The following is a 17,222-nucleotide window of genomic DNA, read 5'->3' on the forward strand; positions in this document are numbered from 1 at the left end:
TACTCAGAGAGGATCCTCACAAACATTTAGAATGAGGTAACTCACTCAGTTGGTTCCTTTCCTTTGGTGATGCTCAAGAAACAAAACATTTTTTCATCAAAGGACATAGTTCTCCTGGCTGGTGACTTGTGCACTCGTCATAGTCCTAGAGAAGATTACAGCCACCAGAGGCTGCTTTTCTGTCCTGCAGTACAAGCTCTCTGTGAGGTGGGGATGAGGGTGTGAAAAGAGCTCTGTAGGAAGTCAGCACACGGGTGCTGCCTGTGGTCCCTCCAGAGGAGAGGGCAGCTGTGTGCAGTGCAGGAACAGCAGGGCTTCTGGTATCCATGTGGTGGCCACTCTGGGGGAGTAGTTCTTCTAGAAGACCCATTCATATTAGGGCTCACTGTGTCCTCTCAGTAACTGCTGGGTGCTCATGCTGTTCTTTTCCACAAGGTTGAGGGTCCTTCCTGAGCTGAGCTGGTTGCAGTCTTCAACGGAGTTGGTATTCCTCATGAGGAGTAAACTCTGAGCAGTTGCTTTGAGGTCAGGAGCCAGCGGCAATCAGAGGAAGAAGCTGTGTTACCTTTTTATGTATAAGTTCTGCTCCACATGCTTATTTTTTTTTCTACCTCATTCTTGTGTGCACTTGTGTAGGTACCTGTTGAAATCAGGTATTACCACCAAGTTGGATGCAGGAGAAATGTTGTCCAGAACAAGTATTAGACTCAGTCTTTCCCTTGTCTCCTTGGCGGTTTCATAGTACATAGCAGACTGCATTTGTCATTTAAAAGGTACCTGAATTCTAGGGTGTCAGGGCATTCTCCTTAGATTCAGGTCACTTTGTACAAACCCTTGTCTTCTGCTGCAGCTCAGAGTTGCACTGAGTTATCTTGAAACCAGCTCACATTAAAGGAGCTACGTTCTGATACTTGATTTTAACACCACAAGAGTTGCTAGGGGGACTTTTTGCACAGTGAAGCTGTAACTGGTTGAACAGTACTGTGTACTGATCTTCCAGCTTGATGTCAGTGGCACTGTAGGAACAAGAAAAATTTGGTTATGTTTTCTTGGTTCATTGTATCAATATTTGTTATAAAAGAGGCATAAACATAGTTGTTAAATATCTGCTCTGCCTGTCAGTTTAGAGCTTCCTGCCCATCCCTGAAGAGAGCTTGAAGCTTTGGGACATGAAAGTTGAGAGTGTGCTGGATGCATGCTGACAGTTACCTCCATAAATCTGTATTGACTGAAAGTTCCAAAAGCTTGAGTTTGGCCTGTTGGATGTGGTGGTGATGGTGGTGTCCCTGGTAGCACTTCTGTGATTATACCTGGGGTGTAATGTTTTATGAGGTAAATCTTGGAGTTGTGGATGTTCACTGATGCCTGGCATGTTTGGAAATGGTACTAGGTCCGTGTCCTGGGTGTAAGGATTAGCTTCCATACTGCCACCAGGATCTTGACTGATCTGGAAGTACAGATAATTTCTTCTGTTTGCCTCAAAATTTCCTCACATAATGTTAGGTTGAATGGTTGCTGTCAGACTGCTTGAGTGTTTAGTGTGTGAGTTGGAGGTGTAGAGCCTTTCCTGTCATGGGTAAGGTGGTCACTGCACGTGCACGGGGAAGGAACTGCTGTAGGTATTGATGTCTAACAAGAGGCACATGGTGAGGACGATGCAGATCATGGCCAAAGAGATGGAGCCTCCTTTGTGCACTTTCCTTTCCTGAACATTCGGCTGCCACTATGTCAGATGTGTGAAAATAGAAGTGTGTTTTAACCATCTTGGTGATGCTTCTGTTTCTGTGGTTTGGTCAGCTTTGTGCAGTGCTCCAAACTGTCAGAGGAGCCGTTTGGGGAATTTTGCTAGGAATTTGGGAGACTGTTTTCAAGTGAGAGGTGATGTGGCTCGTCCCACTGGCAGTGGGCAAGTAAGGCAATTTCACAACAGCAGCAGTGCACTGATTAGTTTATTCCAGGGGCTTTTGGACATTGCACTTCCTTCAGCTGGAAAGCTCCTGGGACAGACTTCTGACAGTGCTTGACCATGCACTTCTGTATTGGCACCCAAATGCTGAGCTGCAGGTTTCACAGCACCATGTTGGAGGAAATGGGTAACTCCAAGTCGGTGGTTCATCACTTCCCAGGGATACCACAAAATTCCCAGAGTGGGCTTAGCTGTTCCCCCCAAGCTGAGGTACAGAGCATAGTTTGACTTTAGTACTGTTTCTTTAGGAATATATGTTTAAGAGTGAAAGATAAGTTTACCACCACAAAAGATTTTTTTTTAAATGCATCCATACAGCAACTCTAGAGTCTTCTCTCACCATCTGCAAGCTGGATCTTTCTAGGTAGTGGTTTCACTGACCCTCTTCCTTGGAAGTGGTATTATTGAAAGCTTGTTGTGACCAGAGAGTGTTTCAGGTCTTCTAGTAAGTATTCCTCTATATTCAGATTGGAAAGCATAAAGCAGAATTTTTCATCCAGGCTGGAACCAGGACTCTGGCAAAGCAGGTCTGTATGCTCAGTAACACAATTGTAACAGCCTGTACGAGCCTCAGCCCCATAAAGGGCAATATATTCTTTCTAATGCTGAAAAAACCTGGACTCTGGAATCTTCAGCCCTAATCACCATTGTATTGCCATGAGTGATGCCTGAGGGTACAGCTGCAGCGGTGTAGTTTGGTGGTTGTCATGTGGAGGTGACCAGGCCAGGAGCTGTTCTGTGATCCCAAGACGTTCTCTGTAGGTTGGTGCTGCTCTGAGGTGAAGCCTCAGCAAAGTCTGTGCATCGCTCCTGGTCAAAGCTTTTGTTGAATTAAACAATGGAAAGACAAATGTCCCCTCATCTGAGTTGATGCATAACGGTCACCCCAAGTGCTCAGCTGTTCATTATTGAAGTTGCATCAAAGTAATGGCTTGGGAAGCATCTCGCCGAACTCCCAGTGGGCTCTGCTCTGCTCCCAACACCCAGTGTTTGTCTCTGGGTTACTACCTGCCAGCCTCCAAGGGTGTTTACTCTGCTGAAAGCAGAGGAGTCTGGTAGATGTTGTGCTGCAGTCACTAAGCAGGCATCTGAATGAGCTTCTAAAAATAGCTTATCCCTTTCCAAGAAAGTGAGGTGCTGTCTAACTGGGGCCAAAGATGAGGAATGGGAAGTACAGCATTGGTCAGGTGACTCTATTGTAAAATAAACTTTTCAGGCGCTGATTGGAGCAGCTGCATTGCTGGTTTATTGCTGGTGAGAACCCCATGCAGCTTGACAGATCCATAGTGGTATGATTTGTACTGGTATTCCTGAGACGGAGATCAGAACATCAGTTAGGGCCTGCAGGATAATTTCTCCTTTGAAGGTGGATTTTCCTCTGAGATTTTTAACTAGAAATTCTTTGAAAAGTAATATTGTTTAAGACTCTTGTGATAGACATTTGCTTGCAACTCCTCTGTTTTTTAGTAGCTAGGTAACTTCAGGAAAAGCTATTCTTCATCTGCACGCAACTCTGAGGTTGAACCGAGTTGGGATAGTGTAATGTTTAAATGCGAAATGTGCGTGGAAGGTCTGCTATCCACAGAGAGATAGACCATCCCATGCTCACTTGGTTAGTCTTCATGTCTGGCACTCAGCTAGCCTTTCCTCATCCTTTCATTTATTATCCTGAGTGGCCTTTTTTGTATTGTGTTATTCTTTTTCAGGTAAATGAGGGCATGTTCAAAATCTTTATGGTTTTTAATCACTCTCCATCTGTCATGACATTTCTGAAAAACTGGAGGGAGGCTGTTCCTGCCTAGTTTGCCTCAAAGCTGCATTTTGGCATGTGATGGCCAACTGAATGGATTAGCCTGGCAAATGCTGAGTGATACTTAGTGGCTTTCTTGGTCTGTTCTGACAGGTCACAGGGGCACCTTCTCAGTTAGTGTTAGCAGCTGTTCTGAGGTCACCAGTACACTCAGGAATGTCACCAAACACACAAATACAAGTGACATATTGGTGATACTACTTGAGGTTGTAGATGAAGCAAAGTGATCATTTTGTGGAAGGAGCCTCTTTGCTATAGACACTTCTGGTGACTGCTTGGTAAGAAATGGAAAAAAATTATCATTCCCAGGCTATTGGGCCAAATAATGTATCCCATTGGAAAAGTAATATTAACATATCCCGTTGGAAAAATAAGGTAACAGAGCTCAGTTTAAAAATAGTGCAAGTTCTAATTGTGGATTGACAGATGATTGTCAAAAATATGGCAAGTACTGATTTAGTAGCCAGAGATAAAATAATAATGACTTTAGGACCCAGGATAACAAAATGAAGAAAAGATCTGCAGCAGCCACAGGAACTTGGAGGCCAGTACAAGTCAGGAAATCACACAGGGTGAGCAGCTGATCCCTTAGCGTTTCTAAACCTGACTGTTCTTAGGTACTTGTTACTTCTCTGTGCCTTCTGTGGGTTTCAGCCCACATCTGTCTGCACTGACAGCTGTTCCCTGTGTCAGGGCTGCCACACGCCCGGGGAGGCAGTGCCACACAGCAGTGTTTACATGCTGCTGTGTCCCACGTGCTGTGCGCCCTCGATCCGCGGCGCTGGGAGAGGGCAGCTGGGCACTCCCACAGCTGCTCTGCTCCGTGCAGTGCCGCAGGACTGAAGTTCGGAAGCAGTAGCTTCTCCCACTCTGGGCATGGCCTTCGGGGGTTCTGTGTGATGCAAGGTATCTCAGGTAGAAGCAGTGTCTTCTGGCATCGTTTTATTTCTTTTATGTTGCTTTATCATTGCTTTTTCTGGTTTTCTTGTCATCTCTGCTGCAAGTGCAAAGTGCAGATAAGGCAGCAGGGATGTGAGATGGGGCAGGGCCACCCCCTGCTCCAGCAGGTGTGTGTGCTGGTGATGGCTTACAGCAATTAACTGCAGCCCAAGGGGATATGTGCTGTATTTAATTGGCCAAAGCATTATCTGCATTGAGAACCTGAATGTCCACCTGATCAGAGCATACTGTGTTTGAGTTGTTTACACTGGGGCTCATCAGATCTGAACCAAGCAGAAAATTTTGAGAAATACTTTGGTCTAAAGCCTTGCTCCTTTTCATGTGTCAGACTGTGGTGTCACTAGCCAAAGATGCTCTTCCCGAACTTCTCTGTAAGTAGATGAAGTAGGAATTCCATGCAAAAAGGATGAGGCAGAACACAAAGAAGTGGTGTTACTTCTTTGTGCAGCTCACCTTCTTCTTTCACGATCTTGTCCCTTTTCACTTCCAGGATACTGTTCTTGCAGTGTCTGCCCTTCTTAAAGCTTAGCAGCCATGCTGCACAGTGCTTTGAAAGGAAAATCAAATGGCATCTCTGTTTCCAAAGTTCATAGGAAAGTTACGATTGGCCAACTAAATACTTGAGATGAAAATGGATTAGGAAAGGTGGAATGATATAGAAACAAAAAGATGTCACCACACATTTGGGTGGCAGATGAACTGGATTGACACCTACAGACTCGTGATATACCTGCCTCAATGAGGACAGCAAGCCTTTAACCTCATGCCTCTTTCAGGGGGAAGAGTTCGCAGCAGAAGTCAGATTTTCATCTCTTCTGAGGACCAAGTCTGAAGGGAATTAAAAGAAGTTATTTACATAAGTTTGCAGGAAGTTGGGCTGCCTTTGTGCTAGAATAATACACACAGAAACACTTCTTTTGCTGGAGTGTGTCTTTAGGGTGGTTTGTATAATAGCTTACTGGAGGAAAGCTTTGTGGTTTGATATGAGCAGCAGATTTTATGCATTAAGGATTTGTTTCTGTATATATTTTTCCTTTGTTTTCCTGTAACTATTTTTGATTCCATAGATGTAAACTGTAGTTGCTGTGATGTGTATTTAAAAGCTGTATTTCCTTTTTAGCAATTCTTTGTTAGAAGAACAAATGCCAGTATCTTTTTGGGGGAAGGAAAATCCTCTAGAATCCTTTTCTGCTTTGATTACAGTGGCGTTAATTTCAACAATAATATCCATATCCTCAAACTTCCATCTGCTTTCTCATTGCAGGATGAACAGTTTTTAGGTTTTGGTTCAGATGAAGAAGTCAAAGTACGAAGTCCCACCAGGTCCCCCACAGGTAAGTTCAGGTTGCAGGATTGGGTGTGTTGACTTCCTGTTTTATTTTGTGATGGTTTTGCTGTGTCTCTCCTGTTTGTTCCACTAAATCTCATCCACTGTAAATGCCACACCAGTCTTTAGATTCAATGCAGTTAGTTTTGGATTCTCTATGTCTGATATGGGCAGCATGACTGATACTGAGTAAATACTTGTGTGACCTGGGTAATGCTTATCCCACACTTGGAGAAATTTAATATGTTCGCTGCATTCTCTACTTCCCTTTCAGTTAAATCTAGTCCACGGAAACCTCGTGGGAGGCCCCGGAGCAGTTCTGACCGAAGTTCAGCTGTACTGTCAGACTCTTCATCAGTGTGTTCCCCTTCAAGCAAGTCTGAAACCACATCCATGGAGAAAGTAAAGAAGAAAGAGTCAAAGAATGGGGAAAAAAGACGGGGAAGACCTCCAACACTGACAAGTGTGAAGTTCAAATTGTCACAGGAGGACACGTCAGATATTCAGAAGGGCAGCAAAGAAGAAAAAGAAAGCCTGAAAAAAATCAAAAGATCACCATCCACTACCTTTCAACAAGCAACTAAAATCAAGAAATTAAGAACTAGTAAGCTTTCCCCGCTGAAATCTAAATTTAAGCCTGGAGCAAAACTTCAGATTGGGAGAAAGAGCGTACAGATCGTACGCAGGAGAGGCAGGCCACCGTCCTCTGAACGTTTAAAGACTTCCTCAACTTTAGTCATAAAATCACCGCTGGAGAAGCCCCAGAGGATTCGTAAAGAAAAGGATGGCACACCACCTCTCACAAAGGAAGATAAGGCTGCTGTTAGACAGAGTCCACGCAGGATTAAACCTGTTAGGATTATACCTTCCACCAAAAGGACGGATGCCACAATTGCTAAGCAGCTCTTGCAGAGAGCTAAAAAGGGAGCACAAAAAAAGATTGAGAAAGAAGCAGCCAAACTACAGGGCAGGAAGGGGAGAACCCAGCTCAAAAATATTCGACAGTTCATCATGCCTGTTGTGAGTGCAATCTCTTCACGGATTATCAAAACACCCAAACGGTTTATTGAGGATGAAGACTATGATCCTCCTATTAAGATATCCAGACTAGAATCCACACCAAACAGCAGGTTCAGCACTACATCTTGTGGCTCCAGTGAAAAGTCCAGTGCTGCTTCTCAGCATTCGTCTCAGATGTCTTCAGATTCCTCACGGTCGAGCAGCCCCAGCGTGGATACATCTACAGACTCCCAGGCCTCTGAGGAGATGCAGATGCTTTCTGAGGAGCGAAGCAATACTCCAGAAGTTCACACGCCCTTGCCTGTTTCTCAGTCCCCTGAAAACGATAATGGTGATAGGAGAAATAGAAGGTTTTCAATAACAGAAAGAAGTTTTGGCCAGAGGACTGCAAAAAAGCTGTCAGCCTTACCAAGTGTGCCACAGCAGCAGTCCTCCTCCTCTCCTCCTCCCCCTTTGCTCACTCCTCCCCCACCGCTGCAGCCTGCTTCGAGCATCTCAGACCATACCCCTTGGCTTATGCCTCCAACCATACCATTAGCCTCACCCTTTCTTCCTGCTTCTGCTGCGCCGATGCAAGAGAAACGAAAGTCAATTCTGCGAGAGCCAACATTTAGGTGGACCTCCCTGAAACATTCCAGGTCAGAGCCACAGTACTTCTCATCAGCAAAGTATGCCAAAGAGGGTCTTATTCGCAAACCGATATTTGATAACTTCAGACCCCCGCCACTGACACCGGAGGACGTTGGCTTTGCATCTGGCTTCTCAACACCAGGTGCAACAGCTCCCACACGTCTCTTTTCACTTCACTCTGGAGCCAGGTTTGATATGCACAAGAGAAGTCCTCTGCTGCGAGCGCCACGATTCACACCAAGTGAGGCCCACTCCCGGATCTTCGAGTCTGTCACTTTGCCCTCGTCAGTTGGTTGCGCCACTACAGGGACCTCTGCCACAGGCACGTCCTCTCGGAGACGGAAGAGGAAAGCATTCAGCCCCATCCGATCAGAACCCAGATCTCCTTCGCACTCCATGAGGACGAGGAGCGGAAGGCTTAGTACCTCTGACCTGTCAACTCTCACCCCACAGTCTTCTGTCTCTTCCTCATTAACTAGTATTTCAGTTAGTTCTCTTGCCACTAGTGCCTTAAATTCAACTTTTACTTTTCCCTCCCATTCCCTGTCACAGTCTGGGGAATCAGCAGAAAGAAGCCAGAAACCAAGGAAGCAGACGAGTGCTCCAGCAGAGCCTTTCTCATCTGGTAGCCCTACTCCTCTCTTCCCCTGGTTCACATCAAGTCCCCAGACAGAGAGAGGCAAAAACAAGGACAGGGCAGCAGAAGAGCTCTCCAAAGATAAAGATGCTGACAAAGGCCTGGAGAAGGACAAGAGCAGAGAGAAAGACAGAGAGAGAGAAAAGGAGAACAAACGGGAGTCAAGGAAAGAGAAAAGGAGAAAAGGGTCAGAAATACAGAGTAGCACTGCTTTGTTTCCTGTAGGTAAAATGCCCAAAGAAAAAGTCAGCGAAGACGCTGCAGCATCATCGTCTGCCAAAAAAACTGCCGGGCGGAAGAAGTCTACAGCAGTAGATCCCACGGCAGACGTCTCCACTGCTGCTCTGGTAGATACGGCAGCTGTCAAAACCAAAACATCCAAGAAAGGTAGAGGGGGGCTGGACAAATCAGACCTGAACCTCAGCCCCACTGTGCCATCTTTGGAGAAGGAAAAAGCTCCACGTCCTTCTGCTCCTTCATCAAGCACTGTTAAACATTCTGCTTCCTCCATCAGTTCTATGTTGGCTCAAGCAGACAAACTGCCAATGACTGACAAGAGGGTAGCCAGTCTTTTGAAAAAAGCAAAAGCTCAGCTGTACAAGATTGAGAAGAGTAAATCCCTCAAACAAGCAGATCAGCCAAAAGCACAGGTATTCCTTTTTCTAAGTTGGGTTTTTTGCTAGAGTGCATCTTACTTTGAACTTGTCCTGAAAGTCACCAGTAGCTTTTGTATACTGAGTGTGAAGAATTAATGTGCCAAGCTAAGCAGCTGTTAGTGCAACAGATGGCAAACGACCTGTAAACAAGGAGTCCTGGGCAGAAGCTGAGGGGAAGAGGGAGCTGCTGTGTAGTCAGCTCAGAGGGGAGCTGCATACATTTTGGAGACCAGTACAGTGTAGCTGCTTACTGGATTTCTCTGAATAAATTTAAGCAGAGTGATTATCTAGAGTAGTACTTGCTCTGAAAAGTGTGGGTCCAGCAAAATGCAGTGACTTTCTTGGCCTTGAGATTTCTTGAGGACCCTCCTAGAGGGTAAAGTTGGCTGCTGAAGGAAAATTGTTTCTTGATCTTTTTGGTTTTTAACTTTATGCAGTGTTCTCTCACTTATAGGAGGGAGGAAGATCCATTGGAATTTTGCATCTGATTTGGGGAACTGCTTCCTAGCACTTTTCTCTTTCTTCCCCACCCTAAAACCACCCTTTTCTGCAGTCCTCTTTAATTGCCAGAAAGGGAGGTGAGATATGTTTTCAGGGAATACTTTTCATTTAAACTTTTACTTTCCATAACAGCACTAGTGTTGAAAATCACTAGTACATATTTCAAATAGAGAAGTCTTCAGCTGTTTGTCTCTGAAATGAAGATGTCCATGCATCTGTAGGACTGGCCCAGTGTAGCAGAAGCCCAGATTCTCACAGTTGCTTATTTGAGATAGTTCTTTCAGTGGGAGATACTCCAGAATCTTACCAAGACATGGAAAATTGCACTAAAATGCTCTGTTTGTTTAGCACCAGTAAACCCAAACCCCTCATCTGAAACATCAGCAGCTGCAAAGCCCTGAAACAGCCTCATCTGCTACTGGCCTCTGCTGGATCAGTCGGCACCAAGTGCCACTCCAGTTCCAGTGGACTCTGATTTTTTTAATTTCAGTGCTTTGATAATATGGCTTCATGAGCAAGTTGGCTTTCCAGTAGTGGATGGAGACTTACCTTGTAATTCCAGTTGAGTCAAAACTCTCGTTCTCTTGCATTTATCCTTATTTGGATAACTCAGGGTTAGAAGGCCGAGTCTGTTTTTATCCTGATTCTTACAAACTGCAAGCTAAAATATAATTTGCTTAGAAGTCTCTATTGCATGTTTCTTAGCTTCATTTTGGTAACTTTCTTAGGAATACTGTCTGCTCTCATGTTCTGAAATCTAGGGGCAAGAGAGTGATTCATCAGAAACGTCAGTGCGAGGACCACGAATAAAACATGTTTGCAGGAGAGCAGCTGTTGCACTGGGACGCAAGCGAGCAGTGTTTCCTGATGACATGCCCACTCTGAGTGCCTTACCATGGGAAGAGCGGGAGAAGATACTGTCTTCCATGGGGAATGATGGTGAGTTAGGATTTCTAGTTTTCATCTGTGGGTCTGTACAAAATCAGCTTCTGTTGACTGCTTAAAATCAGGACTTCAAGTGATTAACAAGGGAAAGTATGTTAAAGAGCTCTGAGCTCTCCATTACAGTGCCACTCTAACAGGGTTAATCCTTTAAGCTATTACAAATTGTGTTAAATACATGTGTTCTGCACCAAACCTGTGTTCTGCCCAGGGGCATGTGTGCATATACATGAGTACACACGTGCATACACACAGTCACGTGCATCTATGTAGCTCTACAGGTGAACTTACAGGCTATATCCTGAAACATTCTTTGATATCAGAAAATTCACATTAGGAATGTTCTTTTGCTAGATAAGTCATCGATAGCTGGCTCAGAAGAGGCTGAACCTCTTGCTCCACCTATCAAGCCCGTGAAGCCAGTCACCAGAAACAAGGCGCAGCAAGAACCTCCGGTGAAGAAGGGCCGGCGCTCCAGGCGCTGCGGGCAGTGTTCGGGCTGCCAGGTTCCAGAGGACTGTGGTGTCTGCACTAACTGTCTGGACAAACCCAAGTTTGGTGGGCGCAATATAAAGAAGCAGTGCTGCAAGTAAGTGTGTCTGAGAAGCTGTTGAGCTAATCCCTGCTCTGAGTGGGGTAAGTGTACCCACGCTCTGGGCCAGGAGCAGCAGATTTGCCCTGTGTCATGGGCTCTGACTGAGCTTGAACTGGGCTGATGCTTAATCAAAGCAAGGGACCGTAAACAGTTGGAGAGTCAAGACCACATTTCAAGGTGCAGTAGTTATGAGCTCTTTCTATGGAGTTCTCTTCTAGTTTATTCTCAGTTTGATGGAAGTGGCAGAGTATTGAGGATTCTTCGGTGTAAGATCTGTGGCTTTTGTTAGGCAGTACAGGATTTTGCAAGGAAGGCAATATGCACATAAACATTTATCTCTTATTCTCCCAATTTGAATTCATGAAGAGTTTGTGTTTTCAAGCTGGCATTTATTTAGCTTATATACACTTTGTATATCAAAGGTGTCTCTGGATATCATTAAGAAATACCACTCTTCCATGATTTCTTCTGTCATTTTTTTTACACGTCACTTAGACGGAACCATTTTCTTTTATAAATTGCTGTTTTAAAATGATTTGACCAGACTGGATAAACTGTCTGAAAAGGCAGCAGCTAAAGTGGCACCAGTAGATTGTTGTGGTATAAGAGCTATTTATAAAGCCTTGCTGTGAGAATTGCTGTGTGAGAACACTTTGCAGAATGGAAGGAGTCTTGCTCTCAGCAGCTTTGCCTAGTCTTTGAGCCATGAGCCCTGTTACAGGAATGGAGGCAGAAACAAATCCTGGCCCAATCTATAAAAGACATTATATGCTAAGCATAAGACAAATAGGGAATAAAGTTGAGTAGTTAGCAGAAGGCTTGGTCCCCCAATCTAGTCCCACTCCAAGAGTACTTGGTTTTGTCTGAACAAAAGTAGTGTGTGTATTGATAATGTTATTTTCAGTTTTTGATGTTGAGTATTTACAGTCTGCCCTCTTAACATCTACACCTTTGTTCTGCTTTCATGACATGTTGTATCTTTTTAGAATGAGGAAATGTCAGAATCTACAGTGGATGCCTTCAAAAGCTTATCTCCAGAAGCAAGCTAAAGGTAGGCTAAATGACTTACCTTGAGTATATGACAAGACAGAAGTTTTCTTTTCATAGGTTTTGCTCTCTGTGCTGTTGTTTTAGCTCCACTGAGCTTATAAAGGTTATTCTGCTGGGAACCAACTTGCCTGCACTGTTGGTGGCAGGTGCAATGGGCAGGAGACATGAGTACTGACAGACACTCAGTACAATTCAGACATACACGCCAGTGTCTCTCAGCACTGCACTGGTGCTGACTGGACTGGTTTGTTTCCTTCCTTTTGCTTCCTTCTTCACAAAGCAGCTCTCAGCTCTAAATCTCTGTTACTGCAGGAGGGTGTTGCTTGTTGATGTTGCAAAATAGGGGCCCAAGGTGTGAGAGAACCTGAATTGAAGCACAAGCCAAGTTTATTTTTTTGAGTACAGTTTTTTCTTTTGTTTGACAGAATGACAAAGTTCTGAATCAAACTCTCTGTATCCTTGTTTCGAAAGAGCAGCAAATTATTTATTATCACACTATATTGTTTGTGTTGCTTTATCTGTGTTTCTTTTTCTTAGCTGCAAAAAAGAAAGAGAAGAAATCCAAGACAAATGAGAAAAAAGAAAGCCATTCTGGAAAAAACCAGTTGGACTCTGGACAGAAACAAACTCCTCAGGCTGTTGTACCAAGAGAAGACAATTCTGGGAAGAAGAGCAGTGAGCCTGCCCGTAAGCCTGTTGAGGAAAAGCATGAGGATGGGAATTCCTCCGTTCCTGTGTCAGAGCCCAAACAGGTCCCTGCATCGGGCACCAGAAAGACTGGCAAGCAGATGTCCCAGCCAGCCCAGCTCCCTCCTACTCAGCCACCAAGCTCAGGACCTTTGAAAAAGGAAGCACCTAAACTTAGCACTTCTGAGCCCAAGAAAAAGCAGACTCCCCAGCCAGAAATAGGTAAATGGGACTATTTATCCTCAATATGTTTGAGTCATGTTAAGGAACAATACTGCTAAAAGCTGGTGCATTTTAAATCTGATGAATGCTTTATGGTGTGTTGAAATCTCAGCAGATTATTTTGGAAACTTTGCTTAGAACTGGCTTCTTTTTTATTAAGCCACCATGTATGCTAGGGCAGGGAGAAAGATGGCTATCCTGGTTGGGACTCTCGACTCATGTAGTTGTGGCAGTCTTGAAGTTAATTTTCAATATTGTTAAGTCTGTCAACTTCCCATTCTGAATATGAAACCAGGAGGTTGTAATCTTTTACTACAAAAGTGTAGTCCACTATTGTATGCAGTGCAGAGCAGTGTGAACAGTCACCAGCCAGGCAGCTTTGGGATTTCTGTGGCTTTGCACCCACAATGCTCCAGAATGTGAGCAGAGCAAACTCTTCTTCTAGACTTGCCTCAAGAAACTGCTTATAGCTGGGGAGGCGCAGCCACAGAAGAGGGTGGAAAAGTTCTAGTCTAAAACTCATGGCACATTACCCAGCTGATTTTTTTCCCTTTTCTTCTCTACAGGTGGCTGTTAGTTTCTTGAAATACTCATAATTTTTCCCCCCCTTCCTAGGCACAGAACAAAGCAAACAGAAAAAAATTGCTCCCCGTCCAACTTTCCCTGTGAAACAGAAACCAAAAGAAAAGGTGAATACTGTTTTTTATATAGTCAGTAAAATTTCAAGCACCTGGAAATTCTGTCTAGAAAGTAGCACCATATTGCTTAAGCCTTTGCAGATTTTTTAATTTGGTTCTTAAAGATATTAGGTTTTCACTTGTGGCAGTATTTGAATAGCAAAAACTGTGGCCTATGCCTAAGATTCAGTTCAGATGTTACTTTGGTATCTAAGATTTGTGTGTTGGAGGATGAAGACTAGCTTTTCCATAAAAAATGCCACCTTTGTCTCAGAAAGAGCTTGATCATGGAAAAAAAGAATTGTCTTATGTAAACCTGAGGGAGAAGTGAGTAGAGCCTGTTTATACCTAGAGTTGCCCGACTGCATCCAGACACCAACCCATGCTCTGATGAAAGAAGAACGTGATGGCAGAGCACATGGAATTAGGACTGTAATTGCATATGGAATGCTCTTAGGGAGTGGTTTGTAGAATGGTCACTTCCCTGCAGCTTTGTAATACTTGTCAATTTTGCGCTGGTTTGGGGGTTTGTCTGTGAATTATTTATGGTATTGGATGTAACTGTTGGTTAAGTCCTAACATCCAGAGTTGAGATTAATGCAGGCTCCTTTGCTTGACCAGGAAAAGCCCCCTCCTCTAAGCAAGCCAGAGAGCAGCACACTGAACTTGCTCAGCACTCTGACTAACGGCAGCAGTTCCAAGCAAAAGCCACCTACAGATGGAGTCCACAGAATCCGAGTGGATTTCAAGGTAGAGGACAAAATGTTTTAAGTATTTGAATGTTCCCTGGCTCTAGACACTGGAACTAGAGTCCCCTGAAAGTGCTGGCAGTAACTGCTGAGTTTGTGTGTCTGGTACCTTTCAGAGGGAACCACAAAATAGGAGCCTCATGACAAGTCACTTGATTGATTTTTAAAAGCTTGTTATGCCTTTTTTTTCTTATAATTAGAGTACTGGATGAAGAGACACTTAAAGCTTTAAAACCTTAACTGTCAATGTGTGAGGATGAGCAAGAATTTGAGGTTTATGAAGAATTATTCCATTAAGATGGAACTTTAAAACCTTACCACAACTTGAGCCAACAGGATTTGGGGAAAATGTTAGTAACTTGTAATTCACAACATTTGGGGTATATCTGGGGTTTTAAAATGATAAATCATGTACATTTTTGAACAACAGTGTTGAAATAATAATAAAATATTTTCCTAATAATTTTTCAGTCCATCTATAAATGTTGATACTGGAGGTCATAGTGAGATCTCATAAGTGTTTTATACAAATATGGAGTTTTAATAAAGTATAATATTTCTGAAATTTCACTTCTAGTAATACTTGTGCAATTGTGAAAAGCCTTGTCCTGTTCCTTAGGTTTGCTTTCCCTAGAAGGAAGGCTCTAGCATGCCACTGAGTGCTCTCGGCAGGAACAGCGCCGAGGTGTGACTCTCCCAGAATACACTGTAAAGTAGACACTGAAATTATTTCAGTTTGGGGTGTCTTAATCACAGGCCCAGAACTGAGCAGTGGCATAAGCATTTTGTACTGATGTTGTATTGCTTTGTTCTGCATGGTGATGTGTCCTTTTGTACTTTCAGGAGGACTGTGAAGTGGAGAATGTTTGGGAGATGGGTGGGTTAGGCATCGTCACCTCGGTACCTATTACTCCCAGGGTGGTGTGTTTTCTCTGTGCCAGCAGTGGACACGTGGAGGTAAAGCATTGTGTTCTGCTGTTGATGACTTAAATACAGCACTGTACTGTTACAAAAATAAATAAATAAAAATTATAATGACCCTAATCCAGAAGAAATTAAAATAATACCTCTAAATCTGTCCTTGCTAGAATTTGTCCCAAGATACTAAAGTGAAAGGTATTTAAAATCAGTTTGGAAACTTCAACGGTGGTTTTTTTTGGAGGTGTATGAGTTGTGAAGAACAGCATATTTGAAGGCACCCCATGTCGCTAAATTTGAGAACTCACATCTGATGTAAAGCAGGAGCTTTGCTCTCTTTTAACCTGAAATAAGAAAGACTGCATGATGGTGTTAAAGGGTTTTAGGCAGCCTTGACTTTTCCAGGTGTGTCCATACCTGCCAAGAGCTGCAAACTGTTACAGAAATGTGGCTGGAAAGGTTCTGGTGCTGCCTAAAGAGCTGGATTGAGATGTGTTAAATGCATTTCCAGGTTTAGATAGGTGCCTTCTCAGCATCTTCAGACCAACTGACCTGGGTGCTATTGCTCTAGGAGAGCCTGGCTTCTGATGAGTGGACAAGGGAAGAGGGGGTTAAGTTCTGGATGTGGACATCAATGCACTTGGGGTCCTGTGGGGCATGGAGCCATCCCCCTCTTAGTCAGGGGCCTGCAGGGGACAAACGAATCCCATGTCTGCTGTGAGCCTGCAGTGTCTGTGCTCTGAGGATGATTGTTTATCTGATGCGACCACTCTTGTACAGGATTACAGAGAAACTTAGAAGTGCTTTGCAATGGCGAAGTGAGCTGAATGGAAGGAGAGACTCTCTTTGCTCTGCATGTCCCTACTTCATGCAGCAAGTGTGTCTTCTGGTGCACTTGGCTTGTAATACAGGGAGGAAGCGAGGGAGGGAGATCCTGAAGAGCCCTGTAAGCCTTTATCAATACTCAAAGCACTTAGTAACAGGTACCAGACTCCCTATAGGCCTTTATCAATACTCAAAGCACTTAGGTACCAGACTCCCAGTGGCTGTGAGGTGTCCAGTCAGTATTTAGGTTACCTGAAATACAGACTTTCCCTCCTAAAATCTTGTTCTGTCAGTAGTAAAGCAGAATTAAAAATAGTTCAGAGCACTAGGGGGCTGGTTTGGGAACTTAGACCAGTTTCTGCTTTGCTAAAACCTGCCTCTCCCCCCTTGCAGTTTGTATATTGCCAGGTCTGCTGTGAGCCCTTCCACAAGTTCTGCCTGGAGGAGAGCGAGCGGCCCCAGGAAGACCAGCTGGAGAACTGGTGCTGCCGTCGCTGCAAGTTCTGCCACGTCTGTGGGAGACAGCACCAGGCCACCAAGGTACCCCCAAAACCACTGGGAGACACAGCAGCACCCCCCCACTGCTCCCAGGGCTTCTCTGGCCCCAGAGGTCAGGCAGCAAGCATGTGCCAGGAGCAGAGTCTCTGTGCACTGGGGAGGAGGCCTCTTGAATTGCTCCATTGCAGCTTCTTTCTCCTGACCTGAATGGGGGATCCAGTAAAAAATGAAAAAGTCCAGAATTTTGCATCCCTCTGGAGGTTGTCTGTACCAATGCTTTTTTTCCCTTATTCCTGTAGCAGTTGCTGGAGTGTAACAAGTGCCGAAACAGCTATCACCCTGAGTGCCTGGGCCCAAACTACCCAACAAAACCCACCAAGAAAAAGAAAGTTTGGGTGAGTGATTTTAATTTCTTTTTTGGGTAATTCATTTGTTGATGGTAATGCCATGGAGCGGAGCTTTGCAGGTCATTTTCTGTAATGCAGTTCCTCATCACTTCAAGGCAAAGTGCCTTTTGCGTCAGAAGGTACATTTGGGAAATAGATAGTGAGG

At 44.3% G+C, this 17,222-nt stretch overlaps 1 protein-coding gene across 1 annotated transcript in view; it reads left to right on the forward strand.

Moving 5' to 3' along the window:
- The window catches only part of KMT2A (lysine methyltransferase 2A), a 41,177-nt gene that overhangs the window by 2,243 nt on the left and 21,712 nt on the right, over positions 1 to 17,222 (forward strand). Inside the window, exons 2-12 of the mRNA XM_066334853.1 lie at positions 6,001 to 6,070; positions 6,338 to 9,000; positions 10,269 to 10,446; positions 10,804 to 11,038; positions 12,031 to 12,095; positions 12,632 to 13,003; positions 13,619 to 13,692; positions 14,302 to 14,430; positions 15,273 to 15,386; positions 16,566 to 16,712; positions 16,970 to 17,065. Of these exons, the coding sequence (XP_066190950.1) occupies positions 6,001 to 6,070; positions 6,338 to 9,000; positions 10,269 to 10,446; positions 10,804 to 11,038; positions 12,031 to 12,095; positions 12,632 to 13,003; positions 13,619 to 13,692; positions 14,302 to 14,430; positions 15,273 to 15,386; positions 16,566 to 16,712; positions 16,970 to 17,065 (4,143 nt within the window). The remainder of the gene's footprint in view (positions 1 to 6,000; positions 6,071 to 6,337; positions 9,001 to 10,268; positions 10,447 to 10,803; positions 11,039 to 12,030; positions 12,096 to 12,631; positions 13,004 to 13,618; positions 13,693 to 14,301; positions 14,431 to 15,272; positions 15,387 to 16,565; positions 16,713 to 16,969; positions 17,066 to 17,222) is intronic.

Source organism: Sylvia atricapilla, chromosome 23, assembly GCF_009819655.1.
Source record: "Sylvia atricapilla isolate bSylAtr1 chromosome 23, bSylAtr1.pri, whole genome shotgun sequence".
Taxonomy (NCBI): domain Eukaryota; kingdom Metazoa; phylum Chordata; class Aves; order Passeriformes; family Sylviidae; genus Sylvia; species Sylvia atricapilla.